Source organism: Dipodomys spectabilis, unplaced genomic scaffold (assembly GCF_019054845.1).
Source record: "Dipodomys spectabilis isolate Male_0828 unplaced genomic scaffold, ASM1905484v1 ptg000051l, whole genome shotgun sequence".
NCBI lineage: Eukaryota > Metazoa > Chordata > Mammalia > Rodentia > Heteromyidae > Dipodomys > Dipodomys spectabilis.
In genome coordinates this window covers 22,305,514-22,326,685 of record NW_024870728.1, presented here as the reverse complement: position 1 = coordinate 22,326,685, position 21,172 = coordinate 22,305,514, and the positions used below count along the sequence as shown (strand labels likewise).

The window sequence follows — 21,172 nt, the reverse complement described above, 5'->3', positions numbered from 1 at the left end:
GCTCTACCACTTGAGTCACAGCGCTTTTTTTCCTTTTTGCTTATGTGGTGCTGAGAAATCGAACCCAGGACCTCAGGCATGCAAGGCAAGCGCTCTACCACTGAGCCACCTTCCCAGCCCCTAAACTGCTATAAATTCTATACAATAAATATATGTATTAAAACATCACCTTATGCCATAATATGAAAATAACTTATGGTTTTATTTCGTTAATTTAATCATAAAAACCTGAGATAATCTGTCAAAAATTTAGTTACCTAAGTATTTAGACCTATTATAGATTTTTTTTTAAGTGGGATGTGGGGCTTGAACTCTGGGTCTGGGCACTGTCCCTCAGCTCTTCAGCTCAAGGAGAACACTCTACCACTTGAGCCACAGTGCCACTTCCGGTTTTCTGAGTAGTTTATTGGAGGTAAGAGTCTCAGTACTTTCATGCCCAATTGGCTTTGAACTGTGATCCTCAGATCTCGGCCTCCTGAGATCTGATTACAGGTGTGAGCCACCAGTGCCCAGCCTATAGATTTAAAGCTATTTATAATGACAGTTGAATAGGCAAGAGATTAATTTATCTCATATCAATTCAACATAATATGTATGTTTGTATACTGTCAATCATGCATTTAGACACTGTGAGAGCTGATCAGCTGTGTAGCTCAGTGGCAGAATGCTTGCCTAGCAAGTAAACACCTCAGCTTCCATCCCCACCACTGGGAAAAAAAACACTGTACACAATTTGTGCCATCAAAGGACTTATACTCTCCTATGAGAAAAACATGTATACATTACAGAATATAGAAAACTGAACAGTGATGATATAAATACTTCCTATGGATACAGAAAAGCAAAATTAGTTATCTTCAGTTTTGTTAGAGTAAAGGGTAACAAGATTTTATGTGATTGGGTAAGGAAGATAATCATTTTAAGGTAAATGAAAAAGCACAAATGAGAAAAAAGAACACCTAAGAAGTTGGGGACCAGAGCATGTTATAACCTTGGCAATAAAGCGTCACTTTTGCTCAACAAGTATTTTTGTTTTGTTTTAAATTTATTTATTGTTATTATAAAGGTGATATTCAGAGGGATTACATTTACTGTGTCATGTGATAAATACATTTCCTTTTGTACAGTGTCACCGGTTCCCTCACTCAATTCCTTCCTTCCCATCTCCACACACAAGTTGTAGAGTTCACTTTCATCGATGTCCACTGTGCTCACTGCTGCTTTTCAGCCCCCTTCACTCAGATTCTGTGCCTTCCTCCCACAGATATGCATTTGAATACACCACATTATTATTTTGTCTGGCATGGGGCTTCAACTCCGTACCTGGGCACTGCCCCCTGAGTTCTTTTACTTAAGGCTGGTGCTCAACCACTTTGAGCCACAGTGCCACTTTCAGTTCTCTGGTGATTAACTGTAGAAGAGTCTCATGGACTTTCTTGCCCCAGCTGGCTTTGAACTGTGATCTTCAGATCTCAGCCTTCTGAATAGCTAGGATTACAGGCATGAGCTACCAGTGCCTGGCTTCAAAAGATACCTAGCTCACAATAACTGTAAAAACAATATTAAAAATGTCATCTCTTGCCCACCACTCCCATGCTGAGGAATCATCCTGAAATTTTTGAATATCGTAGCACCTTGGAACCTCATGGATTTGGGATGTTCAGATTAAGAGTATTTAACCTACACTAAAAATCTTCTAAAGCAATGTTTTGGGTTAGTTGTTTAGTGAGGATCTAAAATTAATTCCATAAGTCATCATTAGTATTTTTTTTTAATTAGGTAAAAAAAAAACTCACTGGAAAACTTCAAGTAATAAAAACAGTTTTTGCAAAACTTGTTTCAGTGATAGATACCCAACAGTTTGTACTGTATCACAAGGTATTTCCTACTGGGAAGAAATGTCACAGGTTTGAAAACTTTTACTGCAGGAAATAAAATCTGAACTTACCATTTTTTTGGCATGTTCTTCACACAGAGGTGTCTGGTGGGTAATGTCAAAAACTGGCACAGAGCACTGCTGCCCATCTGCGAACTTGGCAGTGCAGCTGGAGAAGAGCTGCTGAGAGCGGTTCAAGAGGATATCTAGAGTTTGCAAGTTAGGAGTAAAATATACCATGATTCTTTGCTTCCATATCTGGACAAAATTTGCTACTTTCCTTACTTATAGTGCTTGTCTATGAATTTTATTATTTGTAACAGGTAATATCCCAATCAAACTGCTGGTACAGGAAAATGACAGCAGCTGAATTTACCATTTAGTAGATATTTCTGCAGGAGTCTGTTTTGCTAATAATGGGCTCCTAAGGCAAATCTCTATTAATAATACTATTCTGAACCAATTTCAGATATTTTGAGGAGGAGGATCATTTCTTCTTAATACAGTCCTCAAATCTCCACCAAAAAGATTTTCTTTAGCCAGGCCCTGCTGGCTCACACCGGTAATCCTAGATACTCAGTAGGCTAAGATATGAGGATCACAGTTTGAAGCCAGCCTGGGCAGGAAAAAAAAGAGGCTCTTATATCCAATTAACCACCCAGAAGCCAAGGTAGAGCTGTGGCTCACAATGGCCAGGTAAGAGTTCAAGCCCTAGGACTGGCACCAAAAATAAAATGAAAGAAAAACTGACATACATAGCCAGGAGTTCAAGCCCCACAACCACTACCACCACCACCAACAACAACAACAAAAGATTTTCTGGTGATTTGCTGGTGATTCATTCTATAATCCTAGTTACTCAAGAGTCTGAGATCTGGAGGACTGTGGTTAGATAGTAACCCTATCTCAAAAACAAAAAAGAGGGGAAAAATGTAAACATGGGAAAAAATGTAAACATGGGATTGAAATGCAGCAACCTTCAGTGATAGAGAATTTGCCTAGCATGTCCTACCTTCAATCCCTAGTACCTCATTATTAGAAAAAAGAAATAGGCAGCCCAAAACAATAAATGCTTTTCCAATGCCTATTCAGTTTAGCTAAAGGATACGTTGGAAACAATGTCTAGTGAATGGAAGGACTTTGTTAGTGCACTGTTCACCCTTCACCATTCCACTGCATGCTGCTGACTCCATCTCCTTCAACTTGGTCCGCCTGATGCTAGGGAAAGAAAACCAGAATTAATGTTCTTTAAATGCTCAAATGGTGTGCCATTATGTTTCAACATTATGAACACCCACACTGTAACTATCTATAATACCTACTAGTCATTAAAATGCAAAGATGAGCTAAAGAAAGCAGGTATTATAATTACCAACTGTATATTTCTCTAATCTACCAGCATTCAAAGCAAATAACTAAGCAGGACCCTGGTATCTCACACTTGTAATCCTAGCTACTCAGGAGACTGAGATCTGAGGATTGTGGTTCAAAGAGCCTGGGCAGGAAAATCCATGAGACTCTTATCTCCAGTTATCCACCAGAAAACCAGAACTGGTGCTGTGGTTCAAATGGTAGATTGCTACCCTTGAGCTAAAGAGCTCAGGGACAGCACCCAGGCCCAGAGTTCAAGCCTAACACTGACAAAAAAAAGAAGAAGAAAAAAAAGCAAATAAATACATCATAATACCTTTAAATATATCCATCTGGGTTTTTTTTTGCTTTTTAGTTTCCTTTGGGTTGTAATTTCATAAGATAAGGCCCAAGCTGGCCTTAAACTAATTACATAATCTAGGTTAGCTTTGAACTTGTTAGCCTCCAGCCTCAACCTTCTGAGAGCATAAACTTTCATGTCTGGCTTGCTTTTGGTTTTCAAGTGGTATTTAGGAACTACTTTTAGAGACTAGAGAGCAAAGTGATGCAAAAAAACTGAGACTAGGGGCTGGGAAGGCGGCTCAGTGGTAGAGTGTTTGCCTTGCATGCATGAGGCCCTGGGTTTGATTCCTCAGCACCACATAGGCAGAAAAAGCCAAAAGTGACACTGTGGCTCAAGTGGTAGAGTGCTAGCCTTGAGCTGAAGAGCTGAGGGACAGCGCCCAGGCCCAGAGTTCAGGCCCATGACTGACCAAAACAAAAAAACACACAAAAAAAACCCTGAGACTAGAATCACCAAGCGTGGTTCTGAATTTCATCTCTGCCTCTTACTAGCTAGGTGTACACACATCACTGAGACTTCCTAAAGCCTCAACAGTCTCATTTGTTTAGAGGGGTCAGGCAGGTTGTTGTGAGCATGAAAAGATATAACACATCCAAACATCTGACTAAATATATACAATGGCACACAGGAAATAGTCAGGAGTTACTGGTCTATTATCACCACTAGGAGTTTATCACCTAGGGCTGCCAAGAGTAAATCTACAAAAAGCTTGACTTTTAACAGGGAATGGAGACACTATGTGAAATGGCTGAACTAATCTCGTCCTTCAAAATCTACTTACCTGGCACATATTTTTAAAATGAGCACAACTTCAAGTTTTGGTATTTAAATGTTATTTCTGCTCCGTTTACTTAATATAACAACTTTTTTTGTTTACATATGTAAACCAAAAACGTATTTGTTTATTAAGCACTGACTTCAAGGTATTAAAAAACTATTTTAAAAATCTTGAGTTGTGGGGTTGGGAAGGTGGCTCAGTGGTAGAGTGCTTGCCTCACATGCTTGAGGCCCTGGGTTTGATTCCTCAGCACCACATAAACAGAAAAAAAAGCCAGAAGCGGTGCTGTGGCTCAAGTGGTAGGGCACTAGCTTTGAGCTGAAGAGCTGAGGGACAGTGCCCAGAGTTCAGCCCCCACGACCGACAAAAAATAAATAAAAATAAATAAATCTTGAGTTGTCACTGATATCTTTTTTCAGCACTGCAGGGAGATTATATAGCAAGGCCCTGCCTCAAATCATCAATGATTCTAATAGAACTTTGGCAAAAATTCATGATGCTTTAATTTTAGTTTTATTGCCAATACATGTCAGCCTTCTTTTGCCATGCTTAACCATATGGGGCTTAAATGTATATCATACATGGTGCCTTAACAATCTGCTCCAAACCATAATGACACAAGGCCCACAGATGGGGTGACTGTGGGTGGCTCTAACCTTGTTCGACTGCATGCAGCTCTCCGTAGTTCATGTATTAGCTGCCCAGTACACTCAGGCTCCTTACTGGCTGCCTGCAGCAACGCTTTCCTAAATGTATGCCGGCATTTCTTCTGACGAGACTCTGCCCGCTCCAAGCGGCAGAGGTGCTTGTATTTCTGCTGAAAGTAAGTGCAAAGTTGGGTCACCCTGGAGCTCCTACTGTCCGCATCATCATCATCCGACCTGAAAGTACAAGGAGAGGGGTGAAAACTGATTACAGGTGAAGCTCTAGAAATGGGAAAGTGGTGCTGTGGCTCAAGCGGTAGAGTGCTCGCCTTGAGCTGATGAGCTGAGGGATAGCGCCCAAGCCTAGAGTTTAAGCCCCATGACCAATAAAAAAACCAAACAAATAAAACAGAAATGGAAAATGAGGATGAAGAAGGTGGTTGGATGCACAGGTTTAAAATTTTTGCAGCATGTGAGTACACACTTAAGAAAACCAGTGGAGATTATAATAGAGCTGAAAATAAGCACAGTATTTCAACTGAAAGCAAGGCAGCAGTGTTTTTAGCTTAGCGTTCTAAGTATGTCACTATTAGAGACTCAATGTACCATAGTCTTCTAAACTTTAAATGTGCCTAGACTCGTGGAGAGAAAAATCTTTTATTTACCCTTATTAAAAACTGAGTAAATGACAATTGTGAGAAAACACATCTTTTCATAATGCACAGGCTATATATAGAGCAGTGAATTCTGACAGCATCAAACTAACAGCTGTCCTCTTCACATTCTGGTTTTTAACTACACTTTTCTTGTTAAGCACTTTGTAGGGTTTACATTAATTCTGCCAATTGTTGAATTAGTGACCTCTGAAACAGCATTTTGGCAATGGGCAGTTACAAGTGCTGTGTGCAGAGGATGCTATCTATGATTAGTGAGCATTTTCTATCATCACCAAGGTTAAAATGTCCATTAAGAATCACATTTATTGTTAGGAATAAGGTTTTATTTACATCTTATTATTCTGTTAGGAATAATGCACATAATTTTTTTTTTTTTTTTTGGGTCCGGTCGTGGGGCCTGAACTCTGGGCCTGGGCACTGTCCCTCAGCTCTTCAGCTCAAGGCTAGCACTCTACCACTTGAGCCACAGTGCCACTTCCGGCTTTTTTCTGTTTGCTTATGTGGTGCTGAGGAATGGAACCCAGGGCCTCAGGCATGCAAGGCAAGCGCTCTACCACAGAGCCACCTTCCCAGCCCCTAACGCACATAACTTGAAAGCTAACAATATTTTCTTCCTTCCTTTCTACTGTAACATATAAATACCACAATTATAACACCACAGACTACATATTCTCTCATTAATCTTCTATAAATTATTGACTGGTCCCTCTTTCTTCCAGCAGACTGCAAACTGTTCAGAATCTCTTCCAGAAACAGGTACAAAGCTCTTGTTTCGAATTGTTAATATATTCAAAGCAGTTACGAAGTTTTAAATTGCAATGTAATTTAGATAGATAAAACACATTCCTAAACTATTCAAAAGAGAACAAAATCAATGACTAAGTGTATACAGAGAGACTGATGATTAAATTATCTGGACACAAACTAGAAATGCCTATGAACACTAGGACCCACCTTAGACCTACTGAACCAGAATCTCTGTTAGGTAGGTGGGGCATGGGAATGGTTTACACTTGGGAGTTCCAGTAATTCCAGTTAAGCACTATAAATACCTTTAATAAACAAGATAAGGGCTGAGAAGGTGTCTCAGTGGTAGAGTGCTTGCCTTGCATGCATGAGGCCCTGGGTTCGATTCCTCAGCACCACATAAACAGACAAACCTGGAAGTGATGGTGTGGCTCAAGTGGTAGAGCACTAGCCTTGAGCTGAAGAGCTGAGGACAGTGCCCAGGTCCAGAGTTCAGGCCCCATGACCGACAAACAAAATAAAACAAAACAAAACCAAAAACAAAACAAAACGACTAGTAGTTTACATGTGAAAATTATAGTCAGCAAATTACAGAATCAACACTAGGCTAAAGAAAATAGTTAGAAAACTATTAGAAAGTTCCAGGTAAGAGATAATATACACTCATGCTGGGAAAAGCAGCAGGAATGGAAAATATGAGACATAATGAGCATGTATAAAATACAAACTTTGTCAGTTGAGGAAGTGGAAGGGGCAATAACTGCTTAGCAGAGACTAGGCATAGACAGCAACACCATTTACAAACAAGGCATCCCACCCCCCAGAACCCGCACATGCTCCATAGGCACTCTACCCGAGCTGTACCCCAGTGCCAAACGGTACTGTCTAAATAAACTGTTGGAAATGATAAACTGAAGCCTACTTAGGGGAGATATAAACATTTCAGGGTTAAGAACAAACAAATGAACAGCAGTGGAGTGTTTAAGAAGTCACAGAGATAACAGAAGGGGTAATACATAGAAGGGCCATTATCATGAAAGAATTAACTCTATTTGGCAAGTGGATCGAAAGGATAAGATGATTAAATGACTCCATGGCCCTGTAGCTGCATAACTAGGATGATGAGGTAATAGTCAGTGGAAAGGAGAGGGGAGGATGACAGGGAAAATAAAAGATAATCACAGGGGAGATAATCACAGGTCAAAACTGTAATTGGAAAGATTCTGCTTTAGAGAGGAGGGACTATATCAGTGCGTCCCAAGCTAACTGTGAAAGAACATAGTAGATGCAGGTTATAAAAGTTTCTGAAGTTTGGGCTGGGAAGTTGGCTCAGTGGTAGAGCGCTTGCCTTGCATGCCTGAGGCCCTGGGTTCGATTCCTCAACACCACATAAGCAAAAAGAAAAAAAGCCGGAAGTGGCGCTGTGGCTCAAGTGGTAGAGCACTAGCCTTGAGCTGAAGACCTGAGGGACAGCGCTCAGGCCCAGAGTTCAGGCCCCACGACCGGACCCAAAAAAAAAAAAAAAGTTTCTGAAGTTTATTCATAATTCAAATGCTGTCAGACTGACAGCAAAATGAATGCATGCTGGCCTGGACCACAGACATTACTGACATGAACCTAATACAGAAAATCTGCAAACTTCTTCGCACTTTTTTCCCAGTCATGGGGCTTGAACCCAGAGCCTGGGTGCTGTCCCTGAACTTTTTCACTCAAGACTAGTGCTCTACCACTTTGAGTCACAGTGCCACTTCCGGTTTTCTGGTAGTTAATTAGAATCTCTGGTAGTTAATTAGAATCTCAAGGACTTTCCTGCCTGGGCTGGCTTTGAACTTTGATCCTAAGATCTCAGCCTCTTGAGTAGTTAGGATTATAGGCATGAACCACCAGTACGACTTAATGCTTCTTACTTCTAACTACAACCTGTGACATTATCTTTTCAGACTTGGTTGCTAAGGAAGAGCAGTGACCAGGAACAGAAAGGCTAGTTTTGGCTTATTTCCTCTCGGCAACACTGGTCATGACCCTTAGTGCATCTCAGTATGTACTAATTTTCTTCTTTAACTTTCCTCATCTGTGACAAGTGCATCTCAGTATGTACTAGTTTTCTCCTTTAACTTTCATCATCTGTAACATGAGAAACAAAGCTGACTTTCTTCCTAGATTCTAAAGAAAGAGAATGAAATGATATGTAGGTGTTATTAGCAGTAAAAATTATTGATAATTCCAAATACAGTGCAACACATCCTAAACTTGTTATCTAAGACCCCAGGTTTATCTATATCTCAAGGCATGGCATGAAATTCTCCAAATAAAACTCATTTTCAATTTAATTTAATAAGAAAACCAAACAGCAACACTTTTCATAAAATAGTGGAATCAGAAAGATTAACTACATGTTAAATAGTTTAATTTTAGAATTCAAGGTATATAGACAATATTTGGTGAGAAATGGTCGATAGGCAGATCAAACCTGGAATCATGGTCTGAAATCACACATGTGTACAACTGTAATCATAACACTTGGGAAGCAGCCTGAGCTACAAAACTAGAACGAAGGAAGGAAGGAAGGAAGGAAGGAAGGAAGGAAGGGAGGGAGGGAGGGAAGGAGGGAGGGAGGGAGGGAGGGAGGGAGGTATGAAGAGAAGGAGGGAGGGAAAAAAATGAACAATCAGCTGAGCAGTGGTGTCTCTTATACTTGTAATCCCAGCTACTAAGGAGGCTGAGAGCCAGCTAAGACAGGAAAATCCATAAGACTCTAATTTCCAATTAACCACCAAAAAAGGTGGAAGTGGATAAGTGGATTGTGGCTCAAGAGGGATACAGCCTTGAGCAAAAATAGCTGAGGGACAGCACCCAGGCACAAAAAGAAAAAATTTTTTACCTTCAAACACACACACACACACACACACACACACACACCAGGCACAAAAAGAAAAAATTTTTTACCTTCAAACACACACACACACACATACACACACAGAGAATGGACCCGATTGGACAAAGACATGTGAAGTAAAAAGCATTATTTCCACTACACACACACACACACACACACACACACACACACACACACACACACACACACACACACACACACACACACACACACACACACACACACACACACACACACACACACACACACACACACACACACACACACACACACACAGAGAGGATGGACCCGATTGGACAAAGACATGTGAAGTAAAAAGCATTATTTCCACTAGGTGCAGCTGGCTCATTCTGAGGCTGAGATCTAAGGACTGCAGTTTGAAGCCAGACCAGGCAAGAAAGTCATTGAGACTCTTAACTCCAATTAACCACCAAAAAAAAAAAAAGCCAGAAGTAGCTGTGGCTCAAGGGGTAGAGTTCTAGCTCTGGCTGAGTCTGCATTTCCCTCTTATAAGATAAGGAAATGGTACCAGCTTATCTTTAATGTCCTTTCAACTCTCAGTTGTTACAATTGGGTTCTTCAGTGATGAATGGAAAAGGTATACAACAAATGGACCAAGAAAACTTAAGAATATTTCTGCTTTGTTCAAACATGGTCCATATATTCACAAATAGAACCTACTTCACTTTCCTTACAAAAAATTGATCTACAAAAATAAAAACATAACACCAATAGGGAAAAAGGTAATCTACTACAGATTTAAAGATAAAAACAAAAAAGGCTTACATGTGTCTTTCATATCTCAGGGTTTCTCGAATGGACCATGCAACCTGGTATGGTGAGGCCTGCTCTGAGTCCTCCTGCTCCTCTCCGCTTTCTTCAGACCAGTCCAACCCTGCAGCACACAAGGGATATTGTAAGTTAGGAAAAATTTACCATGAAAAGCTACTCAAGATACCTGATCCACCACTCACAGCAAGTACTATCATAGCCTGTGAAGAAATGCCTTCCAAGGAGTCTCTTTTCAACTCTCGCAAAGGTAATGTACACCATACACTCAGATTTAAAACAGACTACATTGTACAATAAGACTATGCTACATTCTAAGGATGACCTTTTGTCAGACTCTTTACTAACAGAATGCAAACAACACAAGCAAAGAGTGCAGGACAAATAAAGGAATGTTCAGACTGGAGGTGTAGGTAAGTGGTAGAGTACTTTAGGAAGGGGAAGTGGGACAGGATAGCAATTTCAATTGCTAATGAGGTTTGAGATCAATGTTAATTTTTTTGGGGGGGACTGGTCCTGGGGCTTGAACTCAGGGTCTAGGCGCTGTCCCTGGGCCTCTTTGTGCTCAAGGCTAGCATTCTACTACTTGAGCCACAGAGACAATTTCGGCTTTTCTGAGAAGTTTATTGGAGATTGGAGTCTCATGGGGACTTTTCTGCCCAGGCTGGCTTCGAGCCTCAATCCTCAGATTTCAGCCTCCTGAGTAGTTAATATTACAAGGGTGAGCCACTGGCACCCAGCTAGCATAATGTTAATTCTTTTTTTTTTTTTTTTTTTTTTGGGTCCGGTCGTGGGGCCTGAACTCTGGGCCTGGACACTGTCCCTCAGCTCTTCAGCTCAAGGCTAGCGCTCTACCACTTGAGCGACAGCGCCACTTCCGGCTTTTTTTTTTTTTTTTTTGCTTACATGGTGCTGAGGAATCGAACCCAGGGCCTCAGGCATGCAAGGCAAGTGCTCTACCACTGAGCCACCTTCCCAGCCCCTCTTTCTCACAGACTTTCCTGCCCAGGCTGGCTTTGAACTGTGATCCTCAGATCTCAGCCTCCTGAATAACTAGGATTACAGGCATGAGCCACCAGCGCCCAGTGCATAATGGTAATTCTTTTAAGGAAAACCTACAACATTTTGTACTCCATTTTCCAAAAACAAAATTAGAGGGGAAAGTGTAGAAATATAATATAAACACTAATTAGTTCATTAAACTTTTTCTTTGTATGTGTGTGGGGGGAGGGGGTCAGTTGTGGGGCCTAGGCACTGACCCTGAGCTCTTTTGCTCAAGGCTTGTGCTCTATGCAGGAAAATCTGTATACTTTTATCTCCAATTAATCACCAAAAAGTTGAAAGTGGAGCTGTGACTCAAATGGTAGAGCACTGGCCTTGAGCAAAAAGGCTCAGGGTCAGTGCCCAGGATATAGTTTAAGCTCTAGAACTGGCATGCGCGTGCGTACACACGCGTACACACACGTACACACACACACACAAAACACCAAGAGGCATGGGTCAAATGGTAGAAGGTCATCCTAGCAAACAAACAAAGCAAGCACAAGGGAAAAAAAAAGTTTATGTCCCGAAAAGATGATCATAAGCAGATGTGACACAGAATCTTGAATAGAAAATATAACAGCATGTGAGACCACATAAATTTAGCATAAGCTTTAATATCACATAAAACTTGATACTCTTTGATAATACCATTTTATTTATATCTTCCGTCCTGAAAGCCTCAAAAACCTAAAGACCATCTTCATTAGACAGAATTATATTTAAATGAAACACATAGATTTCTTCCAAGATTTAAATGAGTTTACATGTGCCAAATGACAAAATTAAGAAAGGTTAATTGAAATGTAAGTTGTAAATGCGTAAATTACATATTACCATTGGCATAAGAAAACTTCAAATAGTGTCAGGTCACCTTAAAAAGTGAATACCTTTTCTCAAAGTAAAAATTTATATAGAGAGGAAAAAAAGCAAGAAACAAACTGGTCCGTCACAATAACAATATGTTGAAAGTGAGGTACTTCAAAATGATACTCAGGTTACCTTTAAAATGACATAAATTACCTTAATTATTTTGTAGAAATAATTTCTATTAAGACACTTGTACTTCCTCTGAACATGTCAAGCTCTAAGTTAGAAGAACTAAGATGGAAACATTTCTCATACTATGAAATTAATTGCCCAACCACACAAACCTCTGATCTCAACTTCATTATCACCAATTCTAATGTAAGTAACTGAGATGACCAGCTCAGATAGGACTCCCACAAATAATTTCTAGACTGAATGTTTCTTTTAAATAATCTTTGTGTGAATATGCTTAGTCCCAAGAGTGCATTTCAATTCCTGAGTTCTCAAAAATAACCTTGGTAGCTAATACATTTTGATTAAAAAAATAAAATAACAAGGTGTGGTAACTGACGTTGAAGAATTGAGAGTTCAAGATCAAAGGCTGGGGTCAGGGCTGGAATTAAGTTAGCAGAGGGCTTGCTGTTATAACAAGCAGGCTGGAGGTGTGGGTTCCAAACCTTAGACACCCCAAAGAAAAAAGAAAGAAAAGAAAGAACATGTAAGGATAGCCTTGGCTTCAGAAGAAAATCCTGACTCAAACAAAAACTGAATGGGTTTTCTCCCAAGTTTTTCATTTGTTGGAAAAATGGTTAAAAAAAAAAATCAGGGCCGGGAATGTGACTCAGTGGTAGAGTGCTTGCTTCGCGTGCATGAGGCCCTGGGTTTGATTCCTCAGCACCACACAAACAGAAAAATAGGGAAGTGGCACTGTAGCTCAAATGGCAGACCGCTAGCCTTGAGCTAAAGTGAGGGACAGCGCTCAGGCCCTAAGTTCAAGCCCTACAACCGAACAAAAAAATAAAAAATAAAAAAATCAGCCAGGCACCAGTGCTCATAGCTGGGGCCTGAACTCTGGGCCTGGGCCCCGTCCCTCAGCTCTTCAGTTCAAGGCTAGCACTCTACCACACAGTGCCACTTTTGGCCTTTTCTGCTTATGTGGTGCTGAGGAATCGAACCCAGGGCCTCATGCATGCAAGACAAGCACTCTACCACTGAGCCACCTTCCCAGCCCCATCAATCACTTTTTTTCCCTGCTGATCCCAGGGCTTAAACTTAAGATTTGGGCTCTGTCGTTGAGCCTCTCTGTGCTCAAGGCTAGTGCTCTCCTACTTGAGCGACAGTGCCACTTCCATTTTTTTGGTTAACTGGAAATAAGAGTCTCAGAGCCAGCCCAAGCTGGCTTCAAACTGAGCAAAAAGAGAAAAAGGAAAGAAAAGTCCCTGTGAGACACCTACCTCCAATTAACCACCTAAAAAACCAGAAGTGATGCTGTGGCTCAAAGTGAACAGCACATAGGCCCTGAGTTCAAGCCTCACAACTGACAAAAAAATAAACAAAAAAAGTTCAAGACGACTGTGGGCTATAAAATAAAACTGCCTCCAAAAAAAAAAAAGCCAAGGGTGCTGGGATCTGTAGCTCAATGGTAGAAAACTTACATATCACAGGTAAGGCCTGATTTTCCCAGCACTACAAAAAATAATCAAATAAAAAAAGCAAAGGCTTGAAATTGGCAATTCCACTTCTAATTATCTACTTGAAGAAAAACAATTAAAGATGAGACAGTAATTTACTTTGCTGCAAGGCTATGTATCTGCAACAATTTATAATGATAGAAATAAAAAATGACAAATTAGAGGCTGAATTCAGCCATGAAAAAATAAGCTGCATATGAAACTAATTATTACCTTGAAAATACATCACTATAAAAATTTTGAACAGGTAACAAATCAGCATGTATAATTGGAAGTCAATTTTATGTCTTTGAAAAGAAGTACACCAAGGTATGAATAAATTAGTACATACTATGGTTAATAATCTTATAGTTACTTATCTTTTTTAAATTTTTTTATTAACTTTTAAAAATTGCTAAAAGAAGCCAGGCACTGGTGGCTCACACCTATAATCCTAGCTACTCAGGAGGCTGAGAGCTAAGGATTGCGGTTCAAAGGCAGCCGAAGGCAGCCTGGGCAGGAAAAGTCCATGAGACTGTTATCTTCAGTTAACCACCAGAAAACCAGAAGTGGCACTGTGGCTCAAGTGGTAGAGCGCTCACCTTGAGCTGAAGAGCTCAGGGACAGCACTCAGGCCCAGAGTTCAAGCCCCACAACTGACAAAAAAAAGAAAAAATAAATTGTCAAAAGTCAAACAGCTTCACAGTAGGCGAAAAAAATATAAAACACATCCTCTGTCTTTAATTCCATTCTCACTGATAGTTATATCCCTTATGTCTACTCTGATACTCAGTTACAAGCAAAGTTCACCCACATAAGTAATCAATTATGCAGAGGTTCTGATCATTTAAAATTTACAATACAACAGGGTGAGGGCAGCTTATACTGTAATCCTAGCTACTTAGAAAGCTGAGCTCTAAGGATCACAGTTCGAAGAGAGCCTAGGCCATAAAGTCCGTTAGACTCTTTTTTTAAAAATTATTATTATCTTAATTAATAAGCTTTTTATTGTGAAAATACTGTACAGAGCAAGGTTACAATTACATGAGCAAGGTAATGAGTACATTTCTTATCAAGCATTGTTGCCTCCTCCTTTGTTTCTCCCCTTACCATCCGTGTCCTCCTATCTCCCCCCCTCCCCCCACCTGAGAATTATTTTTGAGTTATTCTAATAGATTGTGACCAATATGACCATGTGTTATGTTAGGTTTACATGTTAGACTCTTATCTCTAATAAAGTACATAGAAAAAGCCAGAAGTGGCCCATGTGGTACATTGCTAGCCTTGAGAAAAAGAATTTCAGGAAGTGCCCAGGACCAGAAAAAAAAAAGAAAAAATTGATAATACCTTTTGATTTTCCTACCTGTTAAATCATGAGCACATTTAAGCCAAAAGATTTCTTTCTTTTTTTGTTGGTCATGGGGCTTGAACTCTAAATCTGGGCGCTGATCCTCAGCTCCTCAGCTCAAGGTGAGTGCTCTACCACTTGAGCCACAGCACCACTTCTGGTTTTCTGGTGGTTAATTGGAGATAAGAGTCTCATGGACTTTCCCGCCCAGGCTGGCTTTGAACTGTGATCCTCAGATCTCAGCCTCCTGAGTGGCTAGGATTACAGGTGTGAGCCAGCGCCTGGCTTTCATTCATTCTTCCTAATAGCTATATACTACTTTATAAAACATGTAAAAGAAAAATAAAGTTTGTTTGCAGACTGTGTGAGTGTGAAAGAGACTGCTACCTACTAAACAGCATTGTACGAAATATAACTTCTCCAATAGTGCATATAATTTTAACCAATCTAGCAACTTACTGTTGTTTTCATTGCTATTTCCTGTTGTCTATACCGAGATTTGCATTGTTATTGTCCAGTTACTACTGTTGATATGCTTTGCTTGTATTATCATGCATGTAAGTATATGCATCTTGCATGTAAATAATTGTTTCTAAGTCCAACACTGGTGGCTCACTCCTATAACCCTCAAGGTCTGAAGCAAAAAGTTCAATGAAAAAAGTTCAATGAAAGCAAAAAGCAGTGGTAGAAAAACAAAAAGCAAAAAGCAGTGGCTTCAGTGGTAGAATGCCAGCCTTAGTAAAAAAATCCAAGTTAGAGGCCTTGAAAGCTTGAGACTCTGAGTTCAAGCTTAGTACTGGTGAGCATGCACATATGTGTGTACATGAAAAACACACATATACACACACCTCCCTGAGAGAAGAAACATAGCTAATATCAAATCACATCATAAATAACCTTTAAATGAATTAACAATTTAAGTGATCAAAACCAAAACAAGCTGGGCATAGTTGTAATGCCTATAATCAAGCACTCAAAGGCGAACACAAATGTGATGCCAGCCTGGGCTACATAACAAGATCCTAGGCACGTGCCCCCCCCCACCCCCAAAGATTAATAGCAAATATAGAAACTCAAGAGGATAAATTTGGGATTCAGAAGCAACATAAGAAAGAAAGATGTATGATTACATTGAAACATTTATCTGTATTTTTTTTCTTGGTCTTCAATCATGAACAGAAGTTGCCTTGAGAAATTGTTATTTATTTATTTATTTACTTACTTACTTTTTTTGGTAGGAATCCTGGGTCTTTAACTCAGTCCTGGGCATTGTCTCTGAGCTTTTGTGCTCAAACCAAGTGTTCTACCACTTGAGCCACAGCCGCACTTATGGCTCTATGGTGATTAATCGGAGATAAGAGCCTCACAGACTTTCCTGCTGGCTTTGAACTTTGATCCTCAGAACTTGGCCTTCTGAATAGCTAGGATTACAGGTGCTTGACTTGAGATTTTTTTTTTTGGTCGGTCATGGGGCTTGAACTCTGGGCTTGGGCGCTGTCCCTTAGCTCTTCAGCTCAAGGTGAGCACTCTACCGCTTGAGCCACAGCGCAACCTATTACTACTAACAAAAGCTAACAGTGGGGGCTGGGATGGTGGCTCAGTGGTAGAGCGCTTGCCTTGCATGCATGAGGCCCTGGGTTCGAGTCCTCAGCACCACATAAGCAGGGGAAAAAAAGCCGGAAGTGATGCTGTGGTCAAGTGGTAGAACGCTAGCCTTGAGCTGAAGAGCTGAGGATAGTGCCCAAGCCCAGAGTTCAGGCCCCAGGACCAAAAAAAAAAAGAGACATAAATACTCTTGCGCCATACTTTTTACAGACATCCTACTATAGCAAGTAGGTAGATGGTAGTGGTGAAAGTAAAATGTCACGTGACAGAACACATTCCACACTGTACCACGTAGAATGAACAAATGATAACTCACCTAAATGGGGAAACAGATCAGTGTCCAACTGATGTTTCTGAGTGCACAGTTTCACCAACCTCTGCAGCTGACTTATACAGGAGAAGTGTGGAGAGAAGGTGGTGGCTTTCATGAGGACCCGGTCAGTCCTGGGTGGATCAGTGCCAGGAGCCCTACTGGATGGCAGGAGGGGCAGAGGCCTCTTGTGAGTCAACTGCCTTGCTTGTGCTATAGTGTGTGTGGTGGGGGCCACTCCCTGCAGTGGTAGGCTGGTGTTCTGAGGTTGAGGTGACTTGCAGACTGAACCCTGCAGTGGCGCTGGAGGTTTTAAAGAAGTCGAGGAAGGTGACGGGCGGGAGTGCTGGAGAGGCTGCCGGGAAGGTGCAGGAGGGGGACTAAAGTGCTCTTGCCGAACTTTCAAAATCTCGGTCTCTCTCTGGCGCTGCCGATTCTGGGCCAGCTTGCTCTGCAACTTCTTTCTGACAGTTGCCCCTTTCTTTAGGTCGTCATCTTCCTCGTTGAAAGCAAAGGGGTCTTCCAGCTCTGTTTCCAGGTAGTGGAGAGGAACCCTTGCCCCAGGTGGAGAGAGGGACATGCCATCCAGTCCATTGGGCATCTTCAAGGCCAATGTGGGCACTGTCAGGCTAAAGGCCATGGTGTCCACCGGGTGCCTGACCTTCACCTCATCTATAGGGTCACTCTTTTTCTTCCTCTCTTTTTTCGGGATAAAGCCAAGTACCTGCAGATGGCTGTTGCAGTACCTGTAAAAGTACACACATACATGAACAGTCAGTACAAACTGTAAAACACAAATCCTAATACACTAAAAATTGACCTGTGTAGAGCACTTATCTACCAAGTACTCAGAACCTTAAGGTTCAATATTCAGTAGTGTCTTAGTAATTCTTGGCATTGGTTAATTCTGCATGCAACTTCCATGCTGGGCATGGTGGTACACACTCAGGAAACTTTCATTACTCTGAAGTAATCCCAAGTCTGTGTAATTTTGCGGAGGCAAATGTAGGACCTGAGAAGCCAGTCAGGGCCAGAGGTCCTAGACAATGGTTTCACTGTTGTTTTCCATCACGTGACTATTCTCCATTCACGCATAGCACACAAAGTTAGCTCATCAAGGGCTGAAGCATCACTTAAAATTCCTATCAGTGCCAGGTGCTGGTGGCTCATACCTGTAATCCTAGCTACTCAGGGGGCTGAGATCTAAAGATCCTAGTTTAAAGCCAGTTCAGGCAGGAAAGTCAGTCAATTTAACCATCCCTCAAATGCCAGAAGTGGACCTGTGGCTCAAGTGGCAGAGTGCTAGCCCTGAGCAAAAAAAGCTCCAGGGCAGCATCCAAGCCCTACGACCACAAAACAAAAAACAAAAAACAAAACAAACAACAACAAAAAATAGCTTCCCCTAGTTTGGATTCCACACTTTTTTTTTTGTCGGGCATAGGGTTTGAACTGTGGACCTGAGCGCTATCCCTCAGCTCTTCAGCTCAAGGCTAGCGTTGTACCACTTGAGCTACAGCACCACTTCTGGTTTTCCAGTGGTTTGTTGGAGATAAAGAATTTCACGGAGCTGGGCACCGGTGGCTCACGCCTGTAATCCTAGCTACTCAGGCGACTGAGATCTGAGGATCACCGTTCAAAGCCAGCCCAGGCAAGGAAAGTCGGTGAGACTCTTATCTCTAATAAACCACTAGGAAACCGGCGCTGTGGCTCAAGAGGTAGAGCGCTCGCCTTGAGCTGAAGAGCTGAGGGATAGCGCCCAAGCCCAGAGTTCAAGCCCCACGACCAACCAAAAAAAAAAAAAAAAAGAGTTTTACAGACTTTGGCTTTGAAACTGTGACCCTCAGATCTCAGCCTCCTGAGTAGCTAGGATTACAGGCATAAGCCACTGGCTCCCGGCTTCCACACTTGTTTTTTTTTTTTTTTTTTTGTCGGTCGTGGGTCTTGAACTCTGGGCCTGGGCGTTGTCCCTCAGCTCTTCAACTCAAGGCGAACGCTCTACCACTTGAGCTACAGCGCCACTTCCCCCACACTTGTTATATAACCTCATTCAACCTGGTTCTCCATGTAATTGCCTTAAGGAAGAAAATGTGCTCTTCATGCTGAGCTGACATAGATGCTTCAGTCTGCATGGTAAAAGTGTTCTTTTCTTTTTTTTTTTGGGGGGGGGGGGGGGGGGAGGTCCGGCCTGAACTCTGGGCCTGGCCATTGTCCCTCAGCTCTTCAGCTCAAGGCTAGCGCGCTACCACTTGAGCCACAGTGCCAGTTCCGGCTTTTTTCTTTTTACTTATGTGGTGCTGAGGAATCGAACCCAGGGCCTCATGCATGCAAGGCAAGCACTCTACCACTGAGCCACCTTCCCAGCCCTGCATGGTAAAAGTTTTACACATATTATTCAATAAACTGGCTGGTTTAACCTACGAAAAAAGTATAATTCATGGGAAAATGTATATTCCTTTAGGAGATTCAAAGATCTTATCATATAACCTTAAGTAATATCAAGTATCTACAGTATGCTCCATACACAAGAGTGTTACAGGCAGAATGGAAGGAGAAAGTAAAAGAATAAACCTGATGAGAAGAACTCTAAATGGAATGAGTTTCTCAACAACCTGAGATACAAAGACATGGACTATCTCATCCAGTACCAGCATGGAATAGTGCTGAAATTATGCCCTTTATCAGATAAGAAAACTGTTCTACAAAATAGAACCTGCCCAAACATTGTTGATGTGCAAAGTGACAGAATTGGCTGAGACTGGTATAAAAAAAAAAAAACAAAAAAAAATCAAAGCTCTTTGCAATGTGAAGGCTCTTATAAAAGGCGAGTGTTGGAAGTGGCGCTGTGGCTGAAGTGGTAGAGCGCTAGCTTTGAGCTGAAGAGCACAGGGACAGCACCCAAGCCCAGAGTTCAAGCCCCATGACCGACAAAAAAAAGAAAAAAGAAAAAAGGCTAGTGTTTTCTCACAGAGCAAGAATATCCGGTATGCCAATTAACCACAGTGAAATCTGTGGAGGTTTTTCACCAATAGAAGAGTCTCCAAACTCAGGCTCTTCCTTCATTCTGTTCCACAGGATAACAAGAATGCCAGAAAAACAGTACAAAGTGCTTCAATAAACTTGGGAAATTCTGCCTCAGCAAAACTATGTCATAATTTTGTTTTTTGCTTGTTTCTGCTGAAAAACTTGAAGCATTTTTGAAGATAATGTGCATTATGAAGTTCCCCTGTCAGTGTTTCCCTAAGTTATCTGAAAACAGACACTATTACTGTAGCACACAATTGACATCTGCAGACCATATCTAGCAGTTTTGAGCTAGGTCTCATACACTAAGGAATGGGATATTGGTAATAACTAGACTTTCCAACAAATTAACAATAATAAAGAGTAAATAGAGGTGAGCATAAAAGCCTGATTCTACCTCTGCTTAACCAGTAAAACATAATTAAATCCAAGATGTGATTCCAAATAACCAGCCAAAAGCTGTAACAGGAGCACAGCTCCAATGGTAGTTTGCTGGCTGTAAGCAAGCAGGCTGAGCAACAATGCTCAGTTCAAATCCCTGAACCAGCAAAATAATAAAACAAAACAAAAAACAGCCAAGTCTGATGATACAGGACGATAGTCCCAGCTACTGGTAAAAGCTGAGGCAGGAAGACTGACCGAAGATGGCCAGCCTAGGTGAGTTAGCAAGATGCTGTCAGAAAATGAAATTTAAAATGGCTGGAGATGTAGCTCAATGGGGTAGCACTTGCCTACCATGTGTGAGGCCTAGGTTCAGTCCCTAGTATGCCAAAAAATAAGTATTTTTGCTATTGCTTTTAACTTCTTAATGTCTTTCTTTCTTTCCTTCCTTCTCTTTTTTTCTTTCTTTCTTTCCTTTCTTCCTTATTTCTTGCTTTTTTTCTTCTTTTGCCAGTCCTGGGACTTGAACTCAGGGTCAGGGTACTGTCCCTGAGCTTTTTTTCTCTAGGTTAGCACTCTAATTGAGCCACAGCACTACTTCCAGCCTTTTCTGTTTATATGGTACTGAGGAATTGAACCCAGGGCTTCATGCATGCTAGCAAGTACTCTAAGTCTAAGCCACATTCCCAGCCCAACTTTTCTTTCTTTTTTAAAAAATGTTATTGTAAAAGTTGTAGAGAGAGAGGGGATATAGTTACATGATTGAGGTAATGCGTATACTTCCTTTTGAACAGTGTCATCCCCTCCCTAATTTTCTCTTTTCCTTTTCTCTTTTGTTAGTTGTGGGGCTTGAACTCTGGGCCTC

General features: G+C 41.3%; 1 protein-coding gene across 1 annotated transcript in view; it reads right to left on the bottom strand.

Moving 5' to 3' along the window:
• Ino80d (INO80 complex subunit D) overlaps nt 1–21,172 on the bottom strand; it is a 57,224-nt gene that overhangs the window by 12,005 nt on the left and 24,047 nt on the right. Inside the window, exons 6-10 of the mRNA XM_042679141.1 lie at nt 16,912–17,651; nt 10,119–10,227; nt 5,025–5,249; nt 2,985–3,094; nt 1,949–2,082 (exon numbers count right to left, since the gene is read on the bottom strand). Of these exons, the coding sequence (XP_042535075.1) occupies nt 1,949–2,082; nt 2,985–3,094; nt 5,025–5,249; nt 10,119–10,227; nt 16,912–17,651 (1,318 nt within the window). The remainder of the gene's footprint in view (nt 1–1,948; nt 2,083–2,984; nt 3,095–5,024; nt 5,250–10,118; nt 10,228–16,911; nt 17,652–21,172) is intronic.